The following is a 22364-nucleotide window of genomic DNA, read 5'->3' as shown; positions in this document are numbered from 1 at the left end:
ACTTGTTGCCAGTAGATGTTACTAAAGATCTGTCTATCTTTCATTTTGGAAAGGTACTAATTCTTAAAAGTGACTAAATTAGTCCCACACCACTACTATAAATCCCCCACCATTAAAAAATGTGTTTCTTCTTGTTCCTACAGTTGGATGTTTGAGCTTCACTGTACAGAATGATGTATGTGCAGAGTTTGACACCAGAAGACTGTTTTCACTGTTCTCACATCCATCTGCTGAAAGAGGAAAGTTTTTTTCTGCTCACCCAAAATCTGAGTTTAACACGAGCACATTTTGTGACAAGTGCTATGGTGGTGCAGTGGTTAATTGCACAATGCATAATAAGGGGAATATCAGTACCGTCGCCTCCCAGCAACAGGGTTCTAGGTTTGAAACCACTGGTGACTTTAGGTGCTGTAGATGTGACTGTGAATGTAGATGGTTGTCTGTTAACCCTGTAACTGACTGGTGACCCATCCAGGTTTTACCCCGTCTCTCACCCAATGTCAGCTGAGATCAGCTCCAGCTCCCCTGCAACCTTCTAGAGAATAAGTGATAAAGAAAAATGGACAACTTCCCCTTTAGAGCCAATCATGGCACAAATCTCATGTGGGGGGATGTGAAGCCTCCAGAGCACGTACACTGAGATTGATCTTTTTCAGAAGAGGTGAAGTAGGAGTCATCCTCTGTTCAGCAGTTACATTTTTGAAATGAAAAATATTTACATATAAATCGTTTCTGGATGTTTTGATGAGAGAGAAGAGGAGGAGATGTTATTTTGAGGATTCCTAAACATATAAAGTGTGTGTAGGGGATTTTTAACTATGTATGGTTTCATTCCAGTCACAGTACTTAGATGTGAAGAGTCAAGTCTGGACTATACTTACGCATTTTAAAATAATGTCTCATAAATTACCGAATCACATTCACTGCTTTGTTAATCATCAACAGATGAAGTGATTCACTGACTGCAGACTGGATGGCAGCCCAACCATGGGGCAGAGAATCCTCACCTGTCTCACATTAATAGTACATAACACTCTAGTGATTGATTGAGGCAAAGAAACACCATTAACATGAAATATCCTACCAGAGACGTGTGAAGTAACACCTTCTTTTTTTGCTGATTTCAGGTAACTTTGGGAATCGCTGTCACAGGGAACTTAGAAACATCTCATAGCAACACACTTTCAGTTGTTTTTATTGAGAGTAAACTTTGCACTGACACTTTCATTTACAGTTTTGGCCACACATCAAACCTCTCTTATGGACCGACTGGGAATGTATCAAGTATAATCTACGAGAGTGCAATTCCTTTTATTGAATTCTGTAGTTGTTGGCTGAGGGATCGTTAAAATATAAACATTATATATGGAATATAAAATGGCACTGGACCATTCACCACACCATAAATCCAATTCTAAAACCAAGAAAACAAAAAAAGGAAATAATAATAATAATAATAATAATAATAATAATAAAAGCAACACTCATCAGTCCTCCACGTGTTTCCTGACAGCACTGGATTAGTGCAACACATCAACAGCATGCTTGTGCAAAAATAAAGACCCCAGACTCAGTGCTTCCATGTTGCACCATGCAACCCAAATAAACGCGTGCAGTTCTGTTCAATCAAGCCAAGTCTGAAGTGTCGTGGGCTAAACCGTCTGCCCTCACATCTCAGTCGTCTTTATGAAATGTCACCGTCAGCACCTTCGACCTGTCCAGCTCCTTCACAGTTTAATGTTCAATACAGAGAGAGAGCGAGAAAAAGAGAGGGGGTGGGGGTGGGGGTGTCATTTTAGGGGTTTGCCACTTCCTCTATACTTAAAATCACTTCAGTGGAGCACTCCAGACCACTTCACTTAAAAAAAAAAAAAAAAAAAAAAAGTTTCAAACGCTAAATATGTCCACGTCCTGTCTGCTTATATGAAATACGTGGAATTGAAACTTCAAATCATAAAATATAAGTGATGCATTTTTTTTTTGATTGCATATCACATTCTGTATAACTGGCTACTTCCATAAAGGGAGAAACAATCTGCTCTTGGACAGGATATAGCATCTCTACATGCCTTTGGCGTGATGTAAAGTATCATTAAACCACTTCATTATGACTGTCCAAGTCCACGAAGCACCAAATCATATCTCAACACAACAGGCAGTGTTCAATTTCTGTGTAAACATTACAGTTGAGGGGGAAAAAAGTTTTTAAAATAGAGGCTGGATGACAACCCAGGATTCAAGGGTGCTACATCATCAAGATCCTTAAAAATAAAATATAAAAATCAAAAGGCCAACTACATTTCGAACAACATTCAGATGAAGTGGATATTAATTATAGTGGAAACTCTTGTACTCGGAGCGGATAATTGAAAAATAAAGTTCAAAGCACTTTTTGAGCTGGTAAAAATGGCCAAACATGGACACTGCTTCTCTGGGAATGGGACAAATGATACGAATGTGCACCAAGAACCTCAGTGTACAGTAACAGCCAAAGCGGTGTGTTCTCCATCACCTTTCATCAGCAACTTTTGTTTAGCGACGACGTCAATAAATACCGACAAAGAAACAAATACCATCAAAACAAAAAAGGCACACAGACCCGACAACTCTGGTCTCAACTGGAAGAATTTTTCATCTCTATAAAGGCGGAGTAACGTAATTAAAAAAAAAAAAAAAAAAGGATAAGTTACAGTAAAAACCCATCTCCCATCTATCAACAGAACACTGTGCTAGCCATCAGTAGTGGAATAGATATGATTTAAAAAAACAAACTGTGGTTATAAAACCTTAACGGAGTTCAGGAGTGTTTCCATTTACAGCGTTTTGAAGTTGCTCTAGCTCAGTATTCATTGTACAAAACTCTTAAATGCAAATAGACAAACTGAACTGCTAAATGCTTATGTTTAAACACAAAATGCTCCTCACATTAAAAGTGCAACAACAAAACTGAACTATAAATGCTTAGATTACATTTTTAGTCTGCATTTCAAATCCTGACTTTTGCATTGACATTTTTTTCCTCATTGTTATTTATATAATCTTGAGGAAATGACCACTATAGACTGTTTGATGAGTCTGTTACTGTTTGACAGCAGCGATAATGACCATTTAATTAAAAATACCACAATGATTAAAATTCTGTGATGAACACAGAGTTTAACACTTTAAAAACTGAGCCAAAGCAACAGTAAAATACAGTAATCTGGATGACACTAATGAGTGAAAGCTAATCTCTGATAAAGGCAGAGAAGTATTTGGATGGGTAGCAGGTGAATTATGTGAGCAGGAAAAAAAAAAGACAACAAGCACCCATGATGCTTAAGTGTCTTTGAGCAAAAGACACTGAATCCAACTCTACCAACTCTGTGGGGCGCTGCTCTGTAGCGGAGAGACTGACCTCTGACCATTTCTCTTCTGCGGATCACTGGAGTATTACAAAAAGAATTCGAACCATCATAAAATCCAACAAGCACGAGTGTGACGCTCACCGAGCAGACATTTAGGTGTATCGTCTCTTTTCTTTGCAGCGCACCAAAAAGGAAACATCAGTAGTGAGTCGGCTCTCTAAAGCAGGCACAGTGTGCGTGAAGGTCCAAAAAACAGAATCAGGCCCTCTGATTGTACAGTACGCTAAACAAGCTCCAAGGTTACAGTTATTTGGCTCTCGGAGCTCCGGATAGGCTCGTGGTTGGGGGTCAGTGTGTGTGAGCAAAGTGTGGGCCGACTCTTAAGAGCTCGGTAGGGCGCGTGCGAGGCAAGTTTGGATTTCAGCGTGATCAGCACCAAAACTTCACCCTGAACAAACTGAGAAGACAAATACAGGAAAGTGGGGATATATAAATAAAATAAAGAAAAACAAAAAACATGTGCAGCATTTTATGTGTTATGATATCAGTAGCTTTCCATTGATGTACTCGGTTTTAAACACTTATTTGTTTTAAAGAATAGTTTGTCTGTTTTTACAGCAGACAAAAGCACTTAAAAAAATCAAACTGCTTATGACATCATCTTTACTGGACAAAGTCCGCAGGGCTTTATGTCCTCTCTAGATACAGTATAATACATACAGTAAACACTCTAACCCCAAACACCGACATTATATCTTTATATTTATCCATCAGTGATCTCTCTAGTTTTCCCAGTTTGCTTCTTCTTTCAGTTTTCTTTCCTTTTCCAGGTTCGTCCCTCAAACCCACTATTTCCGTACTTGGCTCGACCTTCGTCTCTCTACGTCGTTCTTTCACACTAAGTGTACTTGCTCTTCCCACTCCTCAGGTGATTGGTCCCCCTCTAACTGAAGCATGAGGTCTAAGTCTCTCTCTGTGGCTGCGGCAGTGTGTGCTGGACTGTTTCCACGTTGGGCGTGTGAGCATGGGTGTGTGTGCGCTTCGTCCAGCGACAGATCAGCCACACACCCGGCGTCCACGTCCTCCTCGCCGGCCTCTCTGTTTTCCAGCTCCAGAGTGCAGGGCCTCTTCTGACCCTCCACGCTCGCAGCACCCGGACAGGGACTCACAGACCCTCTGTCCGCCTCTGGCTCACCCTCCAGGGGCTGCCAGATCGGGGCGGGAGTTACGTCCCGGGAGGTCTGGCTCTCTGACTCAGTCTCGGTGTGTGTGTCAGGTGAGGAGTCAGTCTCTGTGGTGGGCGGGGAGGGGATGAGGGCCAGGCTCTGGGGGTTGTTCTGGGGGTTTATGTTGTGGTTAAACCAGGCCATGATGTTGTCCAGCAGCTGGGCACTGGTTGTGGGGTCCAGGGGTTCCAGACTCTGAGGGTCACTGGGGGTGAAAGGGCCCCCCGGGGGGATGACCGGTGAAAGCAGCAGCTCCGGCTCGAGGTCTGGAGAAGGGAGGCACAACTGGGCGAGGGGCTGGGGGTCTGACTTGGGGGGCTGTTCGAGAGCGTAGGCAGCAGGACACTCTGGAGTGTAAGAGCTACTGTGTTCTGGGCAAGGGTTGTAAGAGCTGTCCGGTTTTGGGGTGCTGTCATACGTGGCTGCGTGTTCCCGGTTATATAAACTAGGATGGGCGGGGTTTTGGGTGCGTTCAAGTGCGCAGGAGGCAGTGTGCTCAGCCTCAGCCAAATAAGTACTTGTGTGGCAGTAACTCTGCTCTTTTATGTCGTAGCGAGGGTCTGTGATGGTGATATGGTCAAGAACATACGGGGTATTCAGCGCACCCGCGTCTTGTCTATGGCTGCAGTCGCTGTAAGCGGGTTCCATGGCGTAGGGAGCAGAGAGTGCACTGTGGTTGTATGTGTGGTGTGAGCAGAGCTGCTCCTGTGTGTGTGTGTCTAGGTCATAAGGAGTGGTTATGTTCCCTAGTTTCATAAGGCTGTCTCCCAGCTCCAGCAGCTCTGCACTGAGAGAGGGAGGTGGGGGAGGGAGTGGGAGGGCGTTAGGCATGGGAGGCTGGGAGGTGGAGTCTGTCCTGTTTGGGGGGCGAGGAGGATCTAGGAGAGAAGTGGGAAAGGACGAGCCTCTGGCTCCCGGAGGACCGTCTTTATTGAGAGAGTGCAACGCAACGTCACCCAGGTCTCCTGCGGGTCCCGGCCCCCTCTCCTGTCCTCTGTCCAGTCCACGCTCCAGCTCCACCCTTCCCTCCATGCCTCCCTCCAGGCCTCGCTCTCTGCGGGACTCCTGAAGCGACAGCTGGATGGCCAGCAGGATGTTCGGATCGTCTTCGTCCAGGGAGCCCAGTGCTCTCCTGCGGCCCTCGCTCCTCTCTGGACCCTCTGGAACACAAAATGTCACATTAAAACAAGCGGTGCTTTGTGAAGCTTGATGCCAGATTGTACTTCTATCAGATCTGATTCATGGAGCAATACATTTAAAATCTCATTTACTGGCTGTCTGAGTTTGTGCAAATAAATAATATTGCTTTAGAAAATCTACAATTTATATGACACCATATGTAGGTGAATATAGTACCTGTCCCACACTGAGTTCATCTCCAAAACGCTATGTATTTTTTTTTTTTTTAAAGAACTTTTCGTACATTTCTTTTTGTAATAAAGCTCTTTATATATTAAAATGTTTGCCAGACCTGTGTTGTCACTCCTCCTGCTGGTCTCTGGTGTGTTGCTGCTGCTTCTAAGGTTGTGCAGACTCAGCATATCTCCTCTGCGCCGCGGCCTGTGTCTACGACGGTACTGGATGTCAGCATAATCCTGCAAGGAGCCATTCAAGTTAAGTTATTACAAAACCACTGCTCGAGTGAATATCCTAAGTCTGTTTTGCATCTTACAGGCACATAAAACAGGATTTAGCCCATGCATTTGCACAAAATGCCAGAGGTCTAGTGTGAGATAAAAGCAGATCTCTATGTGTTACCTGTGACTGTCTCTCCCTTTGATCTCCTGGTCCCAGTACGGAGTGACGACTCCCCATCTTAACACACACAAGCAAACTAAGTCAGCTGCAGCTGTAGTCATGCATTAATATGACCTAACGCAGAAGTAGGTCACTATGCGCAGGTTTAGGAGTAGCATTAGCTGGGCATGAATTAAAAAAAGGTAGCAGAAGAGAAACAGTTAGTGTTTCAGTGTATGATGTGACAAGAGGAGTTTCTGTTTACCTCGGGAGAGGCAAAGCCCAGGTACTCCCAGTCCCATGATCCTCCAGGGAAGCTGAAACAAATACAAACACAGTCATGTTTGTGTTACAGAGAAACACATGAACCAGATGACTTAATATTTTGTTTTAGTGTAGTTTGTAACCAGGTTCTTATAACTTCACACTGTCTCATTTATCCCTGTCAGTGTCTCTTCTACAGACAATTTGTTAACAGAAGCCAAAAAACAGCCTGTGTGGAATGTGCGTGTTTGTTCGTACTTCCTGCGAGGAAGCTCAGGGGAGTCGTTGGGAGCCACACCACGAGCCACTGATGCCAGGAACTCCTGCCTCTTCTGCTGGACGAGACGCGCTGCACTGATTATCTTGTGGCACGGAGTCCTCAGGTACGGCCGGTTGACCTTCTGGGCCAGATCCTCCACTACCATCTCCAGGTCCGTCTGGGAGGACATAAAGACAACATGCTCATTTTAATCTGTTCAAGCAGAGACTGGAAATTCAGATTTAAAAAGGGATTTGGAACTCGTATTCAACTGGTGCTGTAGATAAGACACGAGCAGAGTATATTTTGAGTATTCTTGATCTCACGGGAGACTTCAATCTTAAGCCTGTTTAAATGTCTGAAAAATGGATGAAATGAACCTCTAGCGGTTCAAATGTTTTTGCAAGGCTATGCCTAATTCTGCTTGACTTCAATATCAACATTCTGTATAATTTAAGAAGAACTATCATACAATCCCTGAGTCACCAGAAAGGAACCGACCTATCAGAAAATGTGAGTTTTTATCTAACACAGAATAAAAATACTCCTTGTTTTGTTTGTTTTGCTTGGTAGAGCATCAAAAATATTAATTTGCAAGATAATTGGCTAGCAAACAAACACTGCAATTCATTCTATATCATAACTCAGCATGATTGTGCAAAGCTATATGGTACTAACGTTATGTGTGCAACCACTGTGGAGTATAATGAGCGCACTTGTCTGTAAGGGGCATTAAAGGTTGTTACATCTTGTTCTTGCAGAGGATACATGCATGTCAGATATGTATTATTTAGATTACCTGCATGAGCTCAAATATCTCTTTCTGGGTGCTGCCTTGCTGCAGGAAGAAGCCGTATGGGTAAGAGCACTTCAGCACGCGCCGCGTCTTCAGCAGCTCACACACACCGTCCTCGATGAACCGCGTGTCTGGAGGAGTGCCTTCACCTGGATGCACACACAGAAACACAGACGCTGGGATGAATTTAATACTTGGCAGTCTCAGTCTCCAGTTTAATTAAAAATAAGAAGACACACCAGTACAGCCTCTACCTTTCCTGTAGCAAGAAGTAAGAATTTGGGTTTCTATACACCTCTTAGCAACTGTAATGAGCATACAATTAACTGAAAGAGACTTACGGCAAATGAAGGCTCTGCTCAGCTGCTCCATCTTCTCTTTAGCTGTCTTCAGAAGTTTCTGCTCCAACTAACAAACAAAGAGAAGAGAATACAAACATTTAATGATCATTTTGTAATGCATGCCTTAATTTTAGTAATTCCAGGCAGCTCTGTATCATTAGAAATGTGTGTGCACAGTATATGTTCTGTTTGTTTTACCTTATAACTGTGTTCATGGTTCTTGAAGCGGGTGTAATAGTGCATGAAACGGTCCAGCTCCTGAAAGCTTTTGTGCTTCTTTTCTGCCTGTAACAAAAAAAACAACTTTATTTCATCAAAAACCTCTCAGTGCATGTGTGCGTACAGTAAATGTTAGTATAATTAAGTGTGTGTGACCAGCCTTGTGCGTGTGTGTGTGTTTATACCTCTACAGTCATCTCCTTGGACTGCTCTTCTAGCTGTTGGATGACCTCGTAGCGAGTGCATCGATAGTAGCCTCCCGTCGATGAGCTGTGCTTCTTCCACTCCTCCAGACAGATCCAACAGAAGTCATACTTACACTGAAAGAGGGGGAAGCAGTGAATGAGTTCATTTCATAAATAAAACCAAAATACATTACATACTGGAATAAAAACATAAAATAATTCATAGTCATCGATCTGAGCTTATTCCTTCTAGCAGTATCTGTAGAAATGATGACACACGTATACCTTGGCACACTGCATGTGGTTGCAACCCTCATTCTTCTGAATGGGTGACTTGCAGTTGGCACACGGCTTGGAGTTGGTCAACAGCCACAGGCAGTTAGCAGCATCCTCATAGGCCTCGCTCACACCTGCCACTGTTGAAAGCGCATGCAAACACAGAGACGCATACACATTTTAGCAACATCTCAATTGTACAACACCTGCCCTGCAGATACACCCTCCAGCACACACATACGCACACAAACAGTCGCACATTTGGCAAATATCAATGACCTGAACACCTGCCACTACATTATGAAAATATATTAGACGCATCCCGGTAGGTCATCCTGACAGCTGCTGTTAACTGCCTCGTTGTGGTGCCAGCGTGCTGCGGTGCCAATTAAAATGAGCCCTGGTAACGCTGGAGATTTAGTGGAAACACAAACAATACAGGACAGACTTACACTCCTCAGGCTTCATCTCTGTGACTTTATGGAGCCAGTTCCTCCACATCTGACAGTCACATGGCTCATGGGCCTCGCCAAGGCACTCCCTGCAGACAGGGAGGGGGTGAACAGAGGATTAAATGCAGTAAAAATACAATGACCTGATACTTTAAAAGTCGCATAACAAGTTGTCAGTCATTACTAGAGACAGAAAGGGGCAGGAAAGCAAATAATTCAAACAACCTACCAAGAAATCAATGTTTTTCCACTGTGTAATTAAGATATTGGTTTTTTAGTTTTTAGAGCATCTCTGTAAACAATAACGGCAGCATTAAATATGACAGCATGAACTGAATAGAGATGCACAGAACAAAATGTCGCTTAAACATTACATCAGTTAACATACTGAGGGGCATAACTGCATGTGTGTTCAGCCAATAATTCATGGAGCCTACCAGCAGAAGAGGTGACCCTTGCCACAATCGACAGCTGGGGAGGGCAGCAGGGGGAAGTTGTGTGGGTCACTGTCCCCGGGGCCTGGTCGGGTGAGCCGCACCGCCCGCTCACAACGTGCTGCAGGACACCAGCGGATGGCTGGGTTGTTCTCCACGAAGGCCTGAAATGGAGGGAAGGTGAAGGCATGGAGACGTGATAACAAAGCACAAGACAGAAGGGAGTGTACAGAGCAGAAGTGATTGGGTAATGACAGAAAAACAGGAAGAAACAAGGAAATTTAAAACATGAAGCAAGAAGTCAGGCGATGAGTAAAGACACACTAAATAAATTTACAGTCAAAAGAAAAGGATTCCTTAAGCTCAATATTTCTTGGAGTTTCTACCTTGATGTCAAACTGAAGGTATCGCTGGTCCATCTCCCTGGAAACCACGCTCTCTATCACGTGCACCGGCACCAACTGGTAGCACTCGTAAGCCGGACAGAAGATATTGTGAGCATCACCCTCCTGAATCTTTACATTGAGGAACCTGAGAAACACGCACAAGAAAACTGTAGCAGACACGTTTAAACACACTGAAATATGTAAGGACATTTACAAACATATAAAAACAGGTTCCTACCCCTCCCAGCAGGCTCTGCAGAACTCGTGGCCACAGGACATGTCCACTGGATCCTCAAACACTGAGATTGAGCACAAACAGATTCCACACTGCAGAGATAAAGAGAGACATGAAATTGTATTAAAATTATATTACATTTACTTGCAATTCAAAAACCTTCACTGTGTCATCTTCATTATACACAGGGGATGGACGAAATAACAGGAACATAATATATAAAATAGGCCTCTGTGAAGCTTGTAATGTTCAGTTTTTGTTGTCTTGTGGAGTTGATACTGTGACTGCCACAGATATATTTTTCCCTACTTATCCAACAACATACCTTTAAAGTAAATCCCTTACAAAATACACCAAACCTTACTTTAGATTGTACTAGTCTTCAGCGGTGTAACAGCTTGAGGTCTGAACACTGTGAAAATGCAAACGTTTAACCTCAGCCAGGATTTGCAGACAGACAAATGATGAATACTGGATGTGTAATTAGACCTGCCGCGAGAGCAGCAGTAGACAAGACAAGAGGATAAAATTTACAAACATGAGTCAACTACAAAGAGCGAAAAGGAGAATTATCTTCGGAGGTTACATATTTTTCCTCTAGTGAGATTAGACATTAACCTGCTATAAACAAACAAATGAGACAGTTGCAACCAACTATGAAAACTATTATAAGCCGATGAGATGTACTTGTGAAAAGCTTAACTAAAATCTGACATTTTTGATGTGTCACAAATGCCTTCATGAACAGTTCTTAAGGCATTAACAGTCACAACTTTTACATTTCGATGCCTGAAATTAAAATAAATATATTCATAAGAAATATAAAATAAAACAGAACATTGAACTTCAGGCACATAGAGCTTTAGAGGGAAATATCTATGATTATCAATAATACTCTCACCACGGCTTACCAAGTAATTCCACATGAATGGACTCAATAACTCCTTTCACAGAAGCGGTTTTCAAAAAAAGATTCGGTGCATCTACAAGAGTTAACTTAAACACTGATGCCAGTTAAAAAGTTGTGTCTCACCGTAGCCAGGCCCTCATCGCCAGGTGTGAGGCAGCTGTCGGTGGGGGAGGTGAGCGTGAGCGTGAGGGGTGAGCGAGGGGTCCTGGGAGTGCGGGGTGAGGGCAGGGTGTCCCAGGCGTTATAGCCGCTGGGTGGAGGAGTGGGCATGGTCACGCCCGAGCGCTGGCAGCAGCCTTCAGCGTCTGACATCCAGGCCTCCAGAAGTTTTTCTCTGTCCCAGTCTGAGAGAGGGAGGAGGTTATACACACACACACACACAAGTTTAGAGAGAGGGAGCCGCTTATACACCAACAAATTCTACACAGATGTCACTGAGGGTCAAGGTTTCATGAATGTTAGCTCTAATAGACAAACAACACACACCATGTGCTCGGAGCAGGGCCTCAGCAGTGAAGAGGGGAGCTTGCAGCATGTCTGCGGTCTCCACGATCAGCATGTCTTTCAATCTGCGAAGGTCCTGAAGCTTCAGTCCCTCATAAGGCTGAAAGGACAAGGTGGGAGACATGTTAGGAAGAGTACACACAAATGAATTCAGATAAATGAAGAGGTGGGAGAGATGAAAGAGAGAGAGAGAGAGGTAGTGGGGAACCAGTAAAGTTCGAGGAGCAGATTCAAGAAAACAGGGTCAAAAGGTAGGTGAGGGCAAGGAATTATGAGACATAAAGCGAGAGAAGAGAGAGGTATTAACTCAAAACAAGAACTGTGTGCGATAGATATTATGTTTAAGGAAGTGAAAAAGATTTCTTTTTTTTTTAAATGAGTGAGAAAAATGAAAAAGAACAAGGATTGTGGGGCAGTCAGGGTGGCGGTGGGAAACAGAGATTAAATATTAGCATGGATTTAGCTGCAGGAAGGAAGATCAAACTGTTATCAGTTGGCAGCAGCCGCTGTTAGAGAACTGCGCTGGTGCTCTCTGTTTGAATACAACCATTAGAACAGGGTATTTATGTGTATGTGTATACTCACAGTATTATAATTAACTAGAGTAAATTGTGACCTATGAAACGAGAACTTTGTAAGAAAGAAATTGCAGATCTTTTGACAAGTTGGGACATTTGAGGGTAAGCAGTAAGAATCTAGAAGTGTAGTGGTGATGGTTAATGTGTTACACAATCTGCACACTTGAATGGTAAAAGCAGGAAGCTATTCAATGCAGAAAAGTAAAAGTAAGTAAGTCTGTTTGTGCACAAATACAGCCTCTGGGGGTTAGGATTGGGCAAATAGACACACAAAACAGGCTTTGACTCGCAACCATTCAAGTTAATTTATGTGTCAACATTGTTTATTTGAACTCAGCAGAAGTAATTCCCATGTTGGCTGAACATAAAAGAGTTAGATCATATAAAACACCTTCAGAATACTTATCACACAATTAGTCTCCTATTTGTTTTAATGCAGATTACCAAAAACCTCTTCAGAGAATGTTATCATCTTGCATCTTTGCAGGAATTTAAAAACACTGTCTGAGTGAGTGTAGGAGCGTTTTTGGGACTTGCTACCATTTACCTTTTTACTTTGGAATAATCTTGTTGTGTTAATTGTGTTTCTTTATCACCATTTCCTCTGAAAAAAGCAAGCTGCTGCTTGGCACACATCACTTTTTTGGATAAACTCCACAAGAAAAATTCAGTTTAAATTCAGAATTTATTTAACTTTCTGTGTGAAATTGTAAGCTCCTGGCGTAGTTTTTAGTTATGTTTTTTTGGCATTATTAGAGGGAAACATTAACAATAACACAACACAACAATGTCAAGGATAACATGAAAAAGCCCCAAGATGTATTTCCTTGATGTAAAGAGAGTAAAGATGATGACACGGTGACATCATATTACCAACAAACCAGTACAATAAATACTCAAATTATCATTTAAGTTTACATAAGTTTAATATCAAAATCTAAATCCAAACAATTACACACAGTTAACAGGAAACATGAGGACATTTCCTGTGACACCCATCATTAATGTTTTTGAGTTGCAACAATGTCTTCTGCTTGGATCTATGACTAAGATCTGTGACTGCAAAATGCACGATAATAATATAATAACAATACTGATTTAAAATACACAACCAGCAGGAAACCCTCAGATCTCGTAACTGTGGCCTCACCTCCTTGTACTGAAGCAGGTTGGTTTCACCATGTGCGTCTGTGTTTGACTGCTGAGCTGAAGAGGAGGAGAAAACCATCTGTGACTCCAGGCTGAGGGCCAGCTCGGTGTGGTGATGCCGCTCGGCATGGTCACATGGCGTAAGCTTGTCCTCATCCTCCACAAAAAGGTCCGCCTCGCTTTGAATTAGCAGCTAGAGGGAGGGAACGAGGAGAGAAGAACGGGAGAACAAAGAGGAAGAGAAGAAAGAGGAGAGGAGTGATAATAGAAAGGAACAAGAAAATGAAGGTACTTGCAACAAAAGAAAACAAAGCAGCCAAGAGGCGAGAGCAAGTGGAGCAGACAAAGAGAACGATCAGGGTGAACAAGAAAAAAAAAAGGGAGGAGAGAAGGAAAGAAGTCAAAGATGATAGAAAACAGAGAAGAATTGGGAGAAGAGAGAAGTAGGCAGTGACACATGAAGGAAAAAGGAGGAAAGAAAGAATAAGAACATGGAGAAGAAAGTGAAAGGGGAAGAGTGAAACAGCAAAAAAGGAGGTTGAGTAAAATGAAGAAAGGTTAAGAAGTATAAATTCAGCATACTCAGAAAGTTCTTCCAAACTCAAAAGCTGTAAAATCTTTTAAAAGACAAGGGATCTGATGATACTAAAACACAAAACAGATGCTCTAGATTCTAGAGCATCTGTTTTGTGTTTTATTATCATCAGATCCCTTGTCACATCTAGAGTCTAGATGCAGGGATACGCATAACACTGTCTACAGATTTTACTTGCTGTAAAAATCACACAGGATACAGATGGATCTGTGTGAGTTTCTCTCACCTCCACGCAGCTCTTCATTCCTGCAGCGGCAGCGTAGTGCAGACAGGTGCTGTGGTGGTTGTCGGTGGCGTTGACATTGGCCTTCTCGTACTGGCCTCCCTCCAGCCTGGCCCCCGTCCAACTCAGGATCATCTGGCAGTGAGAAAGCCCGCAAATACACACTCATTATGTCAACAGAAATTACCTTTTTAAGTATGCTCATAAACATTTCCCTTAATGTTTAAATTGTACATTTTCACTGACATGCACGGTAAGCATGAACACTGAACTACCTGCAGGGAGTCCGCGCGGCGCTGCTCATCCCTCTGGGGTCGGGCCAGTCGTGGTGACAGCGCCCCCTCTGGCAGCAGTAGGATCTGTGGGCCTTGGCACAGCACATGGAGGCACGTCTCGTTGTGCACATTACGCTTGTTAGGGTTCCCCTCTTTACTGATCAAGAAGGACCTATCAAACAGAAGTCAGGAAAGGACGGGATGAGTAAAACACAAGTTCAGAGGAGCTCGGAAATGAAATGGAAAGAGAAAAAGAAAGAAGACATGGAGCATGAGGTAAAAAAAAAATGGAATAGAAAAGTGAAGCACACTTAAGAGAGAGTCAGAGATGTGGAGGAAAATGAAGGGATGAGTGGAGGTGACAGGAGGATGAGATGGATTGTGGGATAAGTGTGAGTGTTGGTGGTTAAGAAGAAAGGTAGAGGAGGAGGAGGAGGAGGAGGAGGAGAAGAAAGATGGCAGAATATTGACTATTTCTGTTTAACATCTCTGGGATAATGGACATTCTGGCTGGCGGGTGCACACATACACACACGTGCGCACACACACACACACACACACACACACACACACACACACACACACACACACACACACACACACACCCATAGACGGTGATGGATGTGCCAGTTGCACTGGGAGCCAGGCTGCGGTTGCAGTTCTGTTTAGCAAATAGTTTTTCTCTGCTTTTTGTCTGTCAAAACCTCCATTTACTGATTAGCTTTCCTTCCACTCCTTTACTTGGCTCCACCTATTCTATTCCTCTTCTTTCTACCTTTTCATCATTTAAAAAAAAAAAAAAATCTTTTGCATCCTTATACTTGCTTTTTTTTTGTCCTTTTCAATCTTCTCTTCTATTTTACATCCTTTTAAATCTTATGGCAGCTGCATCAGTAAGAAAAGCCTGATCCTTTTTGATCAGTGGCAAAACCTGAATACGATTACATTTGAAACAACCTTCTTTCTGATGCAAATTCAGCAAAAAAAAAAAAAAAAGTATAGAATACCAAGATTTCCACTGGTTGAAAAAACATTTAAAAAAACGTGTTGTAAAACCTCTCCTCCTCTGCTCCCTCTGTAATTTGGACACAGCAGAAGCCACTATTGAATTAGCACTTGAATGTTCTTGTGCAGCCATTCAACCTATTCTTCCACTGCTGTCGTGCTCTTCCACTTTTGACCTTCGTATCCTGTCAGCCACGAGCCCCCTGCAGCCTCCCCCTAATGACAGTGTACCGCCAATTCACCCACACAGCAATAATCACAAATTATTCCCCTCCCAATTACAACCCAACAACCCCCTCCCCCTGCCTCTACACACAGACATATGTATACACACACAAAGCCTCAAGTTCAGGATGGATGGCTGTAATATCAGTCTACTAGAAACAACAGGCTGGCGGGGGGGACGTCGCATGTTTTGCTGCATTCGTCAAACACCAAAGCTGTTCAAACCGTACAGGCATTAGACGAAGGCAGGGAACCTCAGGGGAGAGTTAAAAGCGTACATTTCACTCTGAAATACTGAATTAGTTTGAGGTGCGTGACCAAAAAGGAGCTAAACCCGTCCTGTAGTGTAAACACACCTCATATTTTAAGGAAGTTAAGTAGGAATAAAAGGAGACGTTTTTTTGCTCCTAGTTGGGATGTTGTTGTATGTCCATAAACAAGCTTTATGTCTTCGTCTTCCTTCAAACAACAGAAAAATCAATTGTTCACAATGAGCGACCGAGCCACGATTGTTATTCACATATTTCTAAGACTGTGTGCTCACTTGTTGTGGAGGAAGGGTTACGCTTCCTGAACTACACCCATTTTTCCAGTAATAGGTCTAACTTGTGATTTTACTCATCTCATGGGAGTACTAGCCAACTCGGCCCACGGAGAGACAACTAGAAGAGGGAACTAACGTGAAGCGGCTACGTGTTAAAAATAATCTGAGAAACAGACGCTGCATCTACCAGCCCACGCTTGTCCTCTCTGAGTCTTTATTTTGTCTGAGATTTCTCGGTCGTCTATCTGCTTGCCTCTGTCCAATCGAGCCGTTGGAACAAAGACGCATTTCCTCTGATACTTATCAGGAGCAGGGAGCTGCATTCAGCACGCCTCTCTGGCCCATTATAGGTTAGTAGGAAGGGACACAAATAGCACACCGATTGATTCACTGTGTTATATTCACAGACTCGGACATGTTAAGCATTTGTGGAGTCACATTTTCCCCCCCTCAGAACACACACGCACGGGTGCACACATGCAGATGCACAGATAATTGACTGGCCTTTTCAAAACGGCTTCCTCTGACCCCCCCCCCCCCCCGTAATCATGGAAAGAAAGGGCAAGAGAGAGGGGAAGAGTGCAGGGGGGAAGAAGAGGAGGAGGTAAGGGCAGCTACTGAGTCACTGAATCAGCTGTCTTGGTCATGGCCAGCAGGCTGATTATCCCTGCAGGGGGTAAAAACACACACTGGTGTCTCGCTCTGTATGTTTTTTGATTTTGACCCCTTTGTTTTAGGTTAAGTTAGACTCTTCTTTATTGATCCTCTAAGGACGTTATCCAAGGGAGGGTTTGCTGGAGTGTGAGTACGCCTGTTCTAATCAAGTGTGCATGCAATGGACTAAACTGTACAGAGGGGGTGGACAATAAGAGAAACTCTTTACAACATAATAACCATGCAGTGAATTCAAATCTGTTAACACTCTAAAGTGGTTAGCATTGCACTTCCATTATGTTGGGTTACTCACAATTTTAAAACCATATTTTAAAAAGAACAGTCAAACTCTATATAGCACAGGCATCTGTCAGTTCCCATAATGGGTCAAGCACCAAAAACACCTGGATCCTACAATTCCCATAATGCCACCCAGTAGCATCTTTCGTTAGAGCCTCTCTGCCTCCTAAAGGCTGACTTTTTTCAAACTCCACATCCCAAGTTTGTGACGCTTTCTGTTTAAGCCCATCCAGAGATAACCCCGATGACATCATTGGTTATTTTCTCAGACATTAGAAAGCTCCCTTCAGAGCCAAAGAACACACTATGCAACTGTTTTCACAGGCTGAAGGTTATTCTTCATGACAAGCGCTCTGAACGTCATGTGTAAAAATTTGCAGAGTACTCTTTTTCTTGACACTCTCACATGTGTTCATTTAAGTTGTCATTCTTTTGAGGCTGTGGTTTGCAGTTTTGTTAAGCAAATATCCTACAAAATCAGCATTGTTGAGGGTCTAATTTTGGTTGGTTGCCACTGTTCCTCACTACTAATGCACTTCTCCTGTGTCTGGCATGTGTCAACACGGTTTTTGAGACTTTCTACCTTTACATACTTTGACAGCGACTGACATTTTTGGACATCTGTACGGCAAGATGTCTTACTTACTTGAAAACGCAATTATGAAAACGGTGAGTCTCAGACTTCTATTAAAGCTGACACAACGCTAATTGTTATTCAATTTAATATGACTCACTTGCATAACTGCCTTTGTAACGATATCGGATAACTGCTTAACAACATTACAGGCTGCAGCCTCAAAAATGACTGTCGAATTCAATCGACAGCTCTGTCGTTCTGAGCTAAATCCGAACCATAAAACACGTGTTTTACCTGAGTAGACGGGTCATGGCGTGGCGGCAGACGTAGTGCAGTGGTGTGTTGTGCTGGTACTGCTCTCCATACGACGCATTCGGATCCAGGCCGTCCCTGAACTGAGGGTTGCCCTCGTACAGCTGCCAGGCCAGGGCCTCGTCGCCACTCACCAGGGCCTTGCGGAACTTGGTGGCTGTGTTGCCCATGGCTTCAAGCTTGCAAAGGGCCGCCTAAAGGGAGCTGTGGCAAATTCCTGCCTGCCTACACCACCACCACCGCCGCCGCCGCCCTCCTCCTCCTCCTCCTCCTCCTCTTCCTCCCCCGTTCACCACAGGTCACAACTTAGAGCAACATGGTTCAGTGTTCTCCTGCCCTGTAAGTAGGAGAGAGAGAGAGGGAGAGATTGATTGGAGGAAAAAGGATGATAGAAAGAAGCACATGAGAAGAGGAATGAATTAGAATGAGTCAGATGATGATGAAGGGAGGAAAAACGAGAGAAATATAACGAGCAAAGAAGGAGGGAGACGGATGGAACGGGAGAGACAGACGGAGCGGCTCAATCAATCAGTCCATCCATCGATCAGCTGACGTGCTGCAGCAAGGATGTTATCTTACCGGAAATAGAAAGGAAAATGGAGGGACTGAAGAAAGAAGCTAGAAAGACGGAGAGATAATTATAAAGAGGGCAGGCGAGAGGGGAAGGTTAATGATATCCAAGCCATTGATTTTTTAGTCAGTTGATGAAAGGCATGGTCAATATTGCCACAGCTGGCCACTGCGAGTCCGGTCAGGTTGCGTTTTCAGAGGAATTTGCATATATTAGGCTGTTCACATGCTTGTCTGCTACTGGAGATATGAGAGTCAGAGTGTGTTAAACCATGCAGCACTAACACTCTGAGTCCAAACCAGTTTTACGTTGCCTCTCGGGCTCTAAACCAAAGAATCAAAAGAATCACAGCTATGGCCACTACAGCTGAGACTACTCTACCAGCAACAACTGATAAAACTCCTGAAGATTTTCAGTTGTTGTTTTTTTTTTTAAACTTTCTTCAGCGCCATGACAAGCATTTTAATATCACAAGTAAATAATACGACACGCCGTACGAGAGTAAGTAATAACAGTGTGGTGAACAGGAAGAGATATGGGAAACAAACAAAACACACACTATTTCTTGAAACACATTGTACATAATCACTATCTTTATCAATGTATTCTGCTTCATTTCCTTCCTTGTCCCCCCCCCCCCATCTCTCCCTCTTTCTCTGACACACACACACACACACACACACACACACACACACACACAGTTTGTCCTGTCTTGAAGACACAAACAGGCACACACAGCATTACATCCTGTAATGAGCGGAGGCTGTATGCGAGTGCATGTGTCTGTGTGCGTATTGGGCCGTTGAGGGTATCATTACAGTCTTCATTCTATGGCCATCTGTCTAACCCTCACAAAGAGCCTCTTTTAGCCCAGCTACAGTTGGCCGCTGGCTGGCCAGGGTCTGGAACATTTGAATAACATGGCTGGCTGCCTCCCCTCTTCTGCCTCCCATTTCTATGCGGTGACAGACAGGGACGCAGACAGAGAAAACGCACACTGACAGACGGAGACATACGGGGCCGCACAGAGGCTGCTGAATATTAGCAAACATTTTGTAAGTTCTGCTCCTGTGATGAAGTAGTAAACCAGACCTTTTGTGTGTGTGTGTGTGTGTGTGTGTCTTTGTTTGTATATATCTGGAGTGGCTGTAGTGGTGGATGGGGTTACTATAGTTAATAGGTCAGTCTGTCTGCTTGGCTCTCTGTTTTGTGCACACTGGTTTACTTCCAGTTCACTTCACTCCTCTGTGTATCTTCGCCAGTCTCTCTCTGTCTCTCATACTAAATAAGGACAGGAAGTCTGGACATGGATGAACTTTGGAATTCCAGGGAAGTCCTGCTGCTGGCACTTGGCAGTGACAGCGCAATTATCTGCTATTACGAAACCTCTTAGAGCCAACACGTCATTTAGTGGTCGGGCGGAGCGAGGCTGAGGAAGTGTTTCACTTGACCTATTAGCCTTAATCCACACCAGAAACAGCGGTACGCTCATGAATTGTGTTTAAAAATTAACACTGTTAAGTCACACTGGTAGCACAGGTCTACACAGAACAGGCAGAGTGTAGATGTGGTATTCCCTATGTGAAGCAATGTGATAATCAAGACTTAATGACTCATGAGCTCAGGAATCCCAAACACATGAATCTTGTCTGGAATTCCTTTCTGATGATTTTCTGTTCACAAGAAACCAGGTCATTGCACTCAATCCCAGCTGGCGATACGCACATTTCCATAAAATAAAGATGTCACAATGTTTCCCGTTATCCCGCTTTTTATGACGAAATTTTGGGTGTGACTTTCATGGTGCTTTTAGGAAAGTAAGAGCTGACGTGATTAGACTGACTGGATTAAACACTTGATGGAAAATTCATCTACAACTATTAAATGTTTTTTTCAGGCAAAAAATAACACATTCTCTGGTTACAGCTTCTCCAGTGTGATGATTTACTGCTTTTCTGTGGCTGATATCATTGAATATCTTTGGGTTTGGGACTGTTGGTGGAACAAAACAATGATGTAACAACATTTTAAGACATCATCTTTGGCTCTGAGTAATCGTGCTGGGCACTTTTCACTATTTTCTGATATTTTATCAACTAAATGATGAATCAATTAAACCAGAAAACAATTTAGTCAACTAACAATTATCTTCAAAAATCAATTACTTAGTTTGTCAATGATATGTCAGAAAATTGTGAAAAATGTCCGCCATAATTTCATAAGGAACAAGACAATGTCTTAAAAACTTCTGTCTGACCAATAGTTCAAAACTCAAAGATACTCAGTTAGCCATGATATAAAATATAGAAAATCTGAAAGATCCTCTCATTTGACACTAAAATCAGAGTATCTGCCAGTTCTGTTTGATAAATGGCTTAAAGGATTAATTGATTGTCAAACAGCTGAGTGATTGACTAATCCTCTCAGATCGAAATCAGAGTAATTGATAATGAAAATAATCATTACTTGTAGCCTTACCAGGATCACTGTCTATCTCATATCACATCTTAATATCATGTTGATGTGAATTTCAGCTCTGTGATCAATTGCAAACACCCAGCTACGATCAGCTTGCCATGGCTGATTGTTGCTGAAAGAAAACCCGAACAACAGAGCAGTTCAACCTCTATTTAAAGGGCTAACTTACAGATACTACAGTGTTACTATCACTATAACATGAATTTAAACTGAAAACCATCCACTGTCATGTCATCAGAGTTTTCAAAACTTGCTGTCAGCTGATAAACATCAAAATCAAACATCTCAGTCAAACTACAGGTGGGTCATTGCTTCTGGAGGACAAAGTCAGGTTGCCGAGAGACATAAAACTTATACCAAAGAGTCAAAGTCAGGCAGGAGCTGCATAATGAGGTACTGCCCAACTTACTTCAGGAGCGGTTCGGCATTTACCAAAATTAGCTAGGTCACCCCGTATCAGCTAAATATTCAGGTCAGACCTCGTGTGGTTATCCCTGAAGAAGTGTGTCAGCATGAAATGGAGCACAAAACAAACAGCAGTCGACTTCTCTCTGCATGTTTCTGTCCATGCGGCCCCACGGTTAAAGCTCCTTTGTTCAACACACTGACAGTCCGTGTGAATTACTAACCCAGCTGGAAAGAGAGTGTTTGTGTCGGCTGTCTGAAATGTTGCGGATAAAACGCTTTACCTTGAGTGCAAACGCGTCCCCCAGTAGCCGTGACGGCGCCGTGGGGAAACGTTAACACCCAAAGGAGTCTACCTTCCTGCCGTTACCGAAGCTAGCTCTCTCGTTAGGTTAGCGCGGTGTGTTAGCCTCAACTACCTTCCCTTTACAGCAGCAAAACATCCAATATCTCCGCCGTTTTTACTTACCCTATCGTCTCACTTGGTCGCTAGTCGCACGTTCGAAACTTTCGTAAATCAAGAGCCATTATCTCATCACTGTCATTCGCATCTCCGGCTGCTTTTCCGCTGGACCATCCTCTCTGCCACCGGACCCGGCGGGGACGACGATGCTGCTGCTAAGAGCGGAGGGGCGAGACTGACCGGACCACCTCAGTATGTTGTTGTTGCTGCCAAAGAGAAAAGCTCACTGCGCATGCCCGGTGCCAACTGTCACACAGAGAGCTCTCACCTGATTGGCTGTCTGGGTTCCATGGTTTTTAGCACAACTATCTTTCCTCTTCTTGGCTTTAACCGTGTTTTAGTTGCTATAACAACAAGTGAGTTTGATATATTGAAAGTTTAATATTAATATATATGAACTTAATAATTAGGTGAATAAATAATTTTCGAGGAAAAAAAA

At 43.2% G+C, this 22364-nt stretch overlaps 1 protein-coding gene across 1 annotated transcript; it reads right to left on the bottom strand.

Moving 5' to 3' along the window:
* Nucleotides 1–1292: 1292 nt before the first annotated feature.
* On the bottom strand, nucleotides 1293–22139 carry LOC121913050 (ankyrin repeat and IBR domain-containing protein 1-like). Its single transcript, XM_042435696.1, has 21 exons — nucleotides 21932–22139; nucleotides 17991–18345; nucleotides 14392–14563; nucleotides 14120–14251; nucleotides 13300–13491; nucleotides 11554–11671; nucleotides 11191–11411; nucleotides 10161–10249; nucleotides 9923–10067; nucleotides 9540–9700; nucleotides 9103–9191; nucleotides 8660–8790; nucleotides 8375–8509; nucleotides 8169–8255; nucleotides 7971–8037; nucleotides 7633–7778; nucleotides 6833–7011; nucleotides 6576–6627; nucleotides 6332–6388; nucleotides 6045–6168; nucleotides 1293–5733 (listed from the first exon to the last, which is right to left on the bottom strand). Exons 2-21 carry the CDS (start codon nucleotides 18176–18178, stop codon nucleotides 4241–4243), a joined length of 3978 nt encoding a protein of 1325 aa, XP_042291630.1. The 5' UTR covers nucleotides 18179–18345; nucleotides 21932–22139; the 3' UTR covers nucleotides 1293–4240.
* Between the last annotated feature and the right edge of the window lie 225 nt (nucleotides 22140–22364).

Source organism: Thunnus maccoyii, chromosome 15 (assembly GCF_910596095.1).
Source record: "Thunnus maccoyii chromosome 15, fThuMac1.1, whole genome shotgun sequence".
Lineage (NCBI taxonomy): Eukaryota > Metazoa > Chordata > Actinopteri > Scombriformes > Scombridae > Thunnus > Thunnus maccoyii.
Note: the sequence above shows the minus strand (reverse complement) of the source record. Positions and strands in the feature narration are given on the sequence as shown.

Coding starts and splice junctions, on each gene's coding strand:
- LOC121913050 (XM_042435696.1), bottom strand. CDS start 18,178: ATGGGCAACACAGCCACCAAGTTCCGCAAGGCCCTGGTGAGTGGCGAC. Junction 13,492..14,119: donor GAATGAAGAGCTGCGTGGAG/GTGAGAGAAACT, acceptor CCCTCCCTCTAG/CTGCTAATTCAAAGCGAGGC. Junction 6,628..6,832: donor CCTGAGCTTCCTCGCAGGAA/GTACGAACAAAC, acceptor TATTTGTTTCAG/CTTCCCTGGAGGATCATGGG.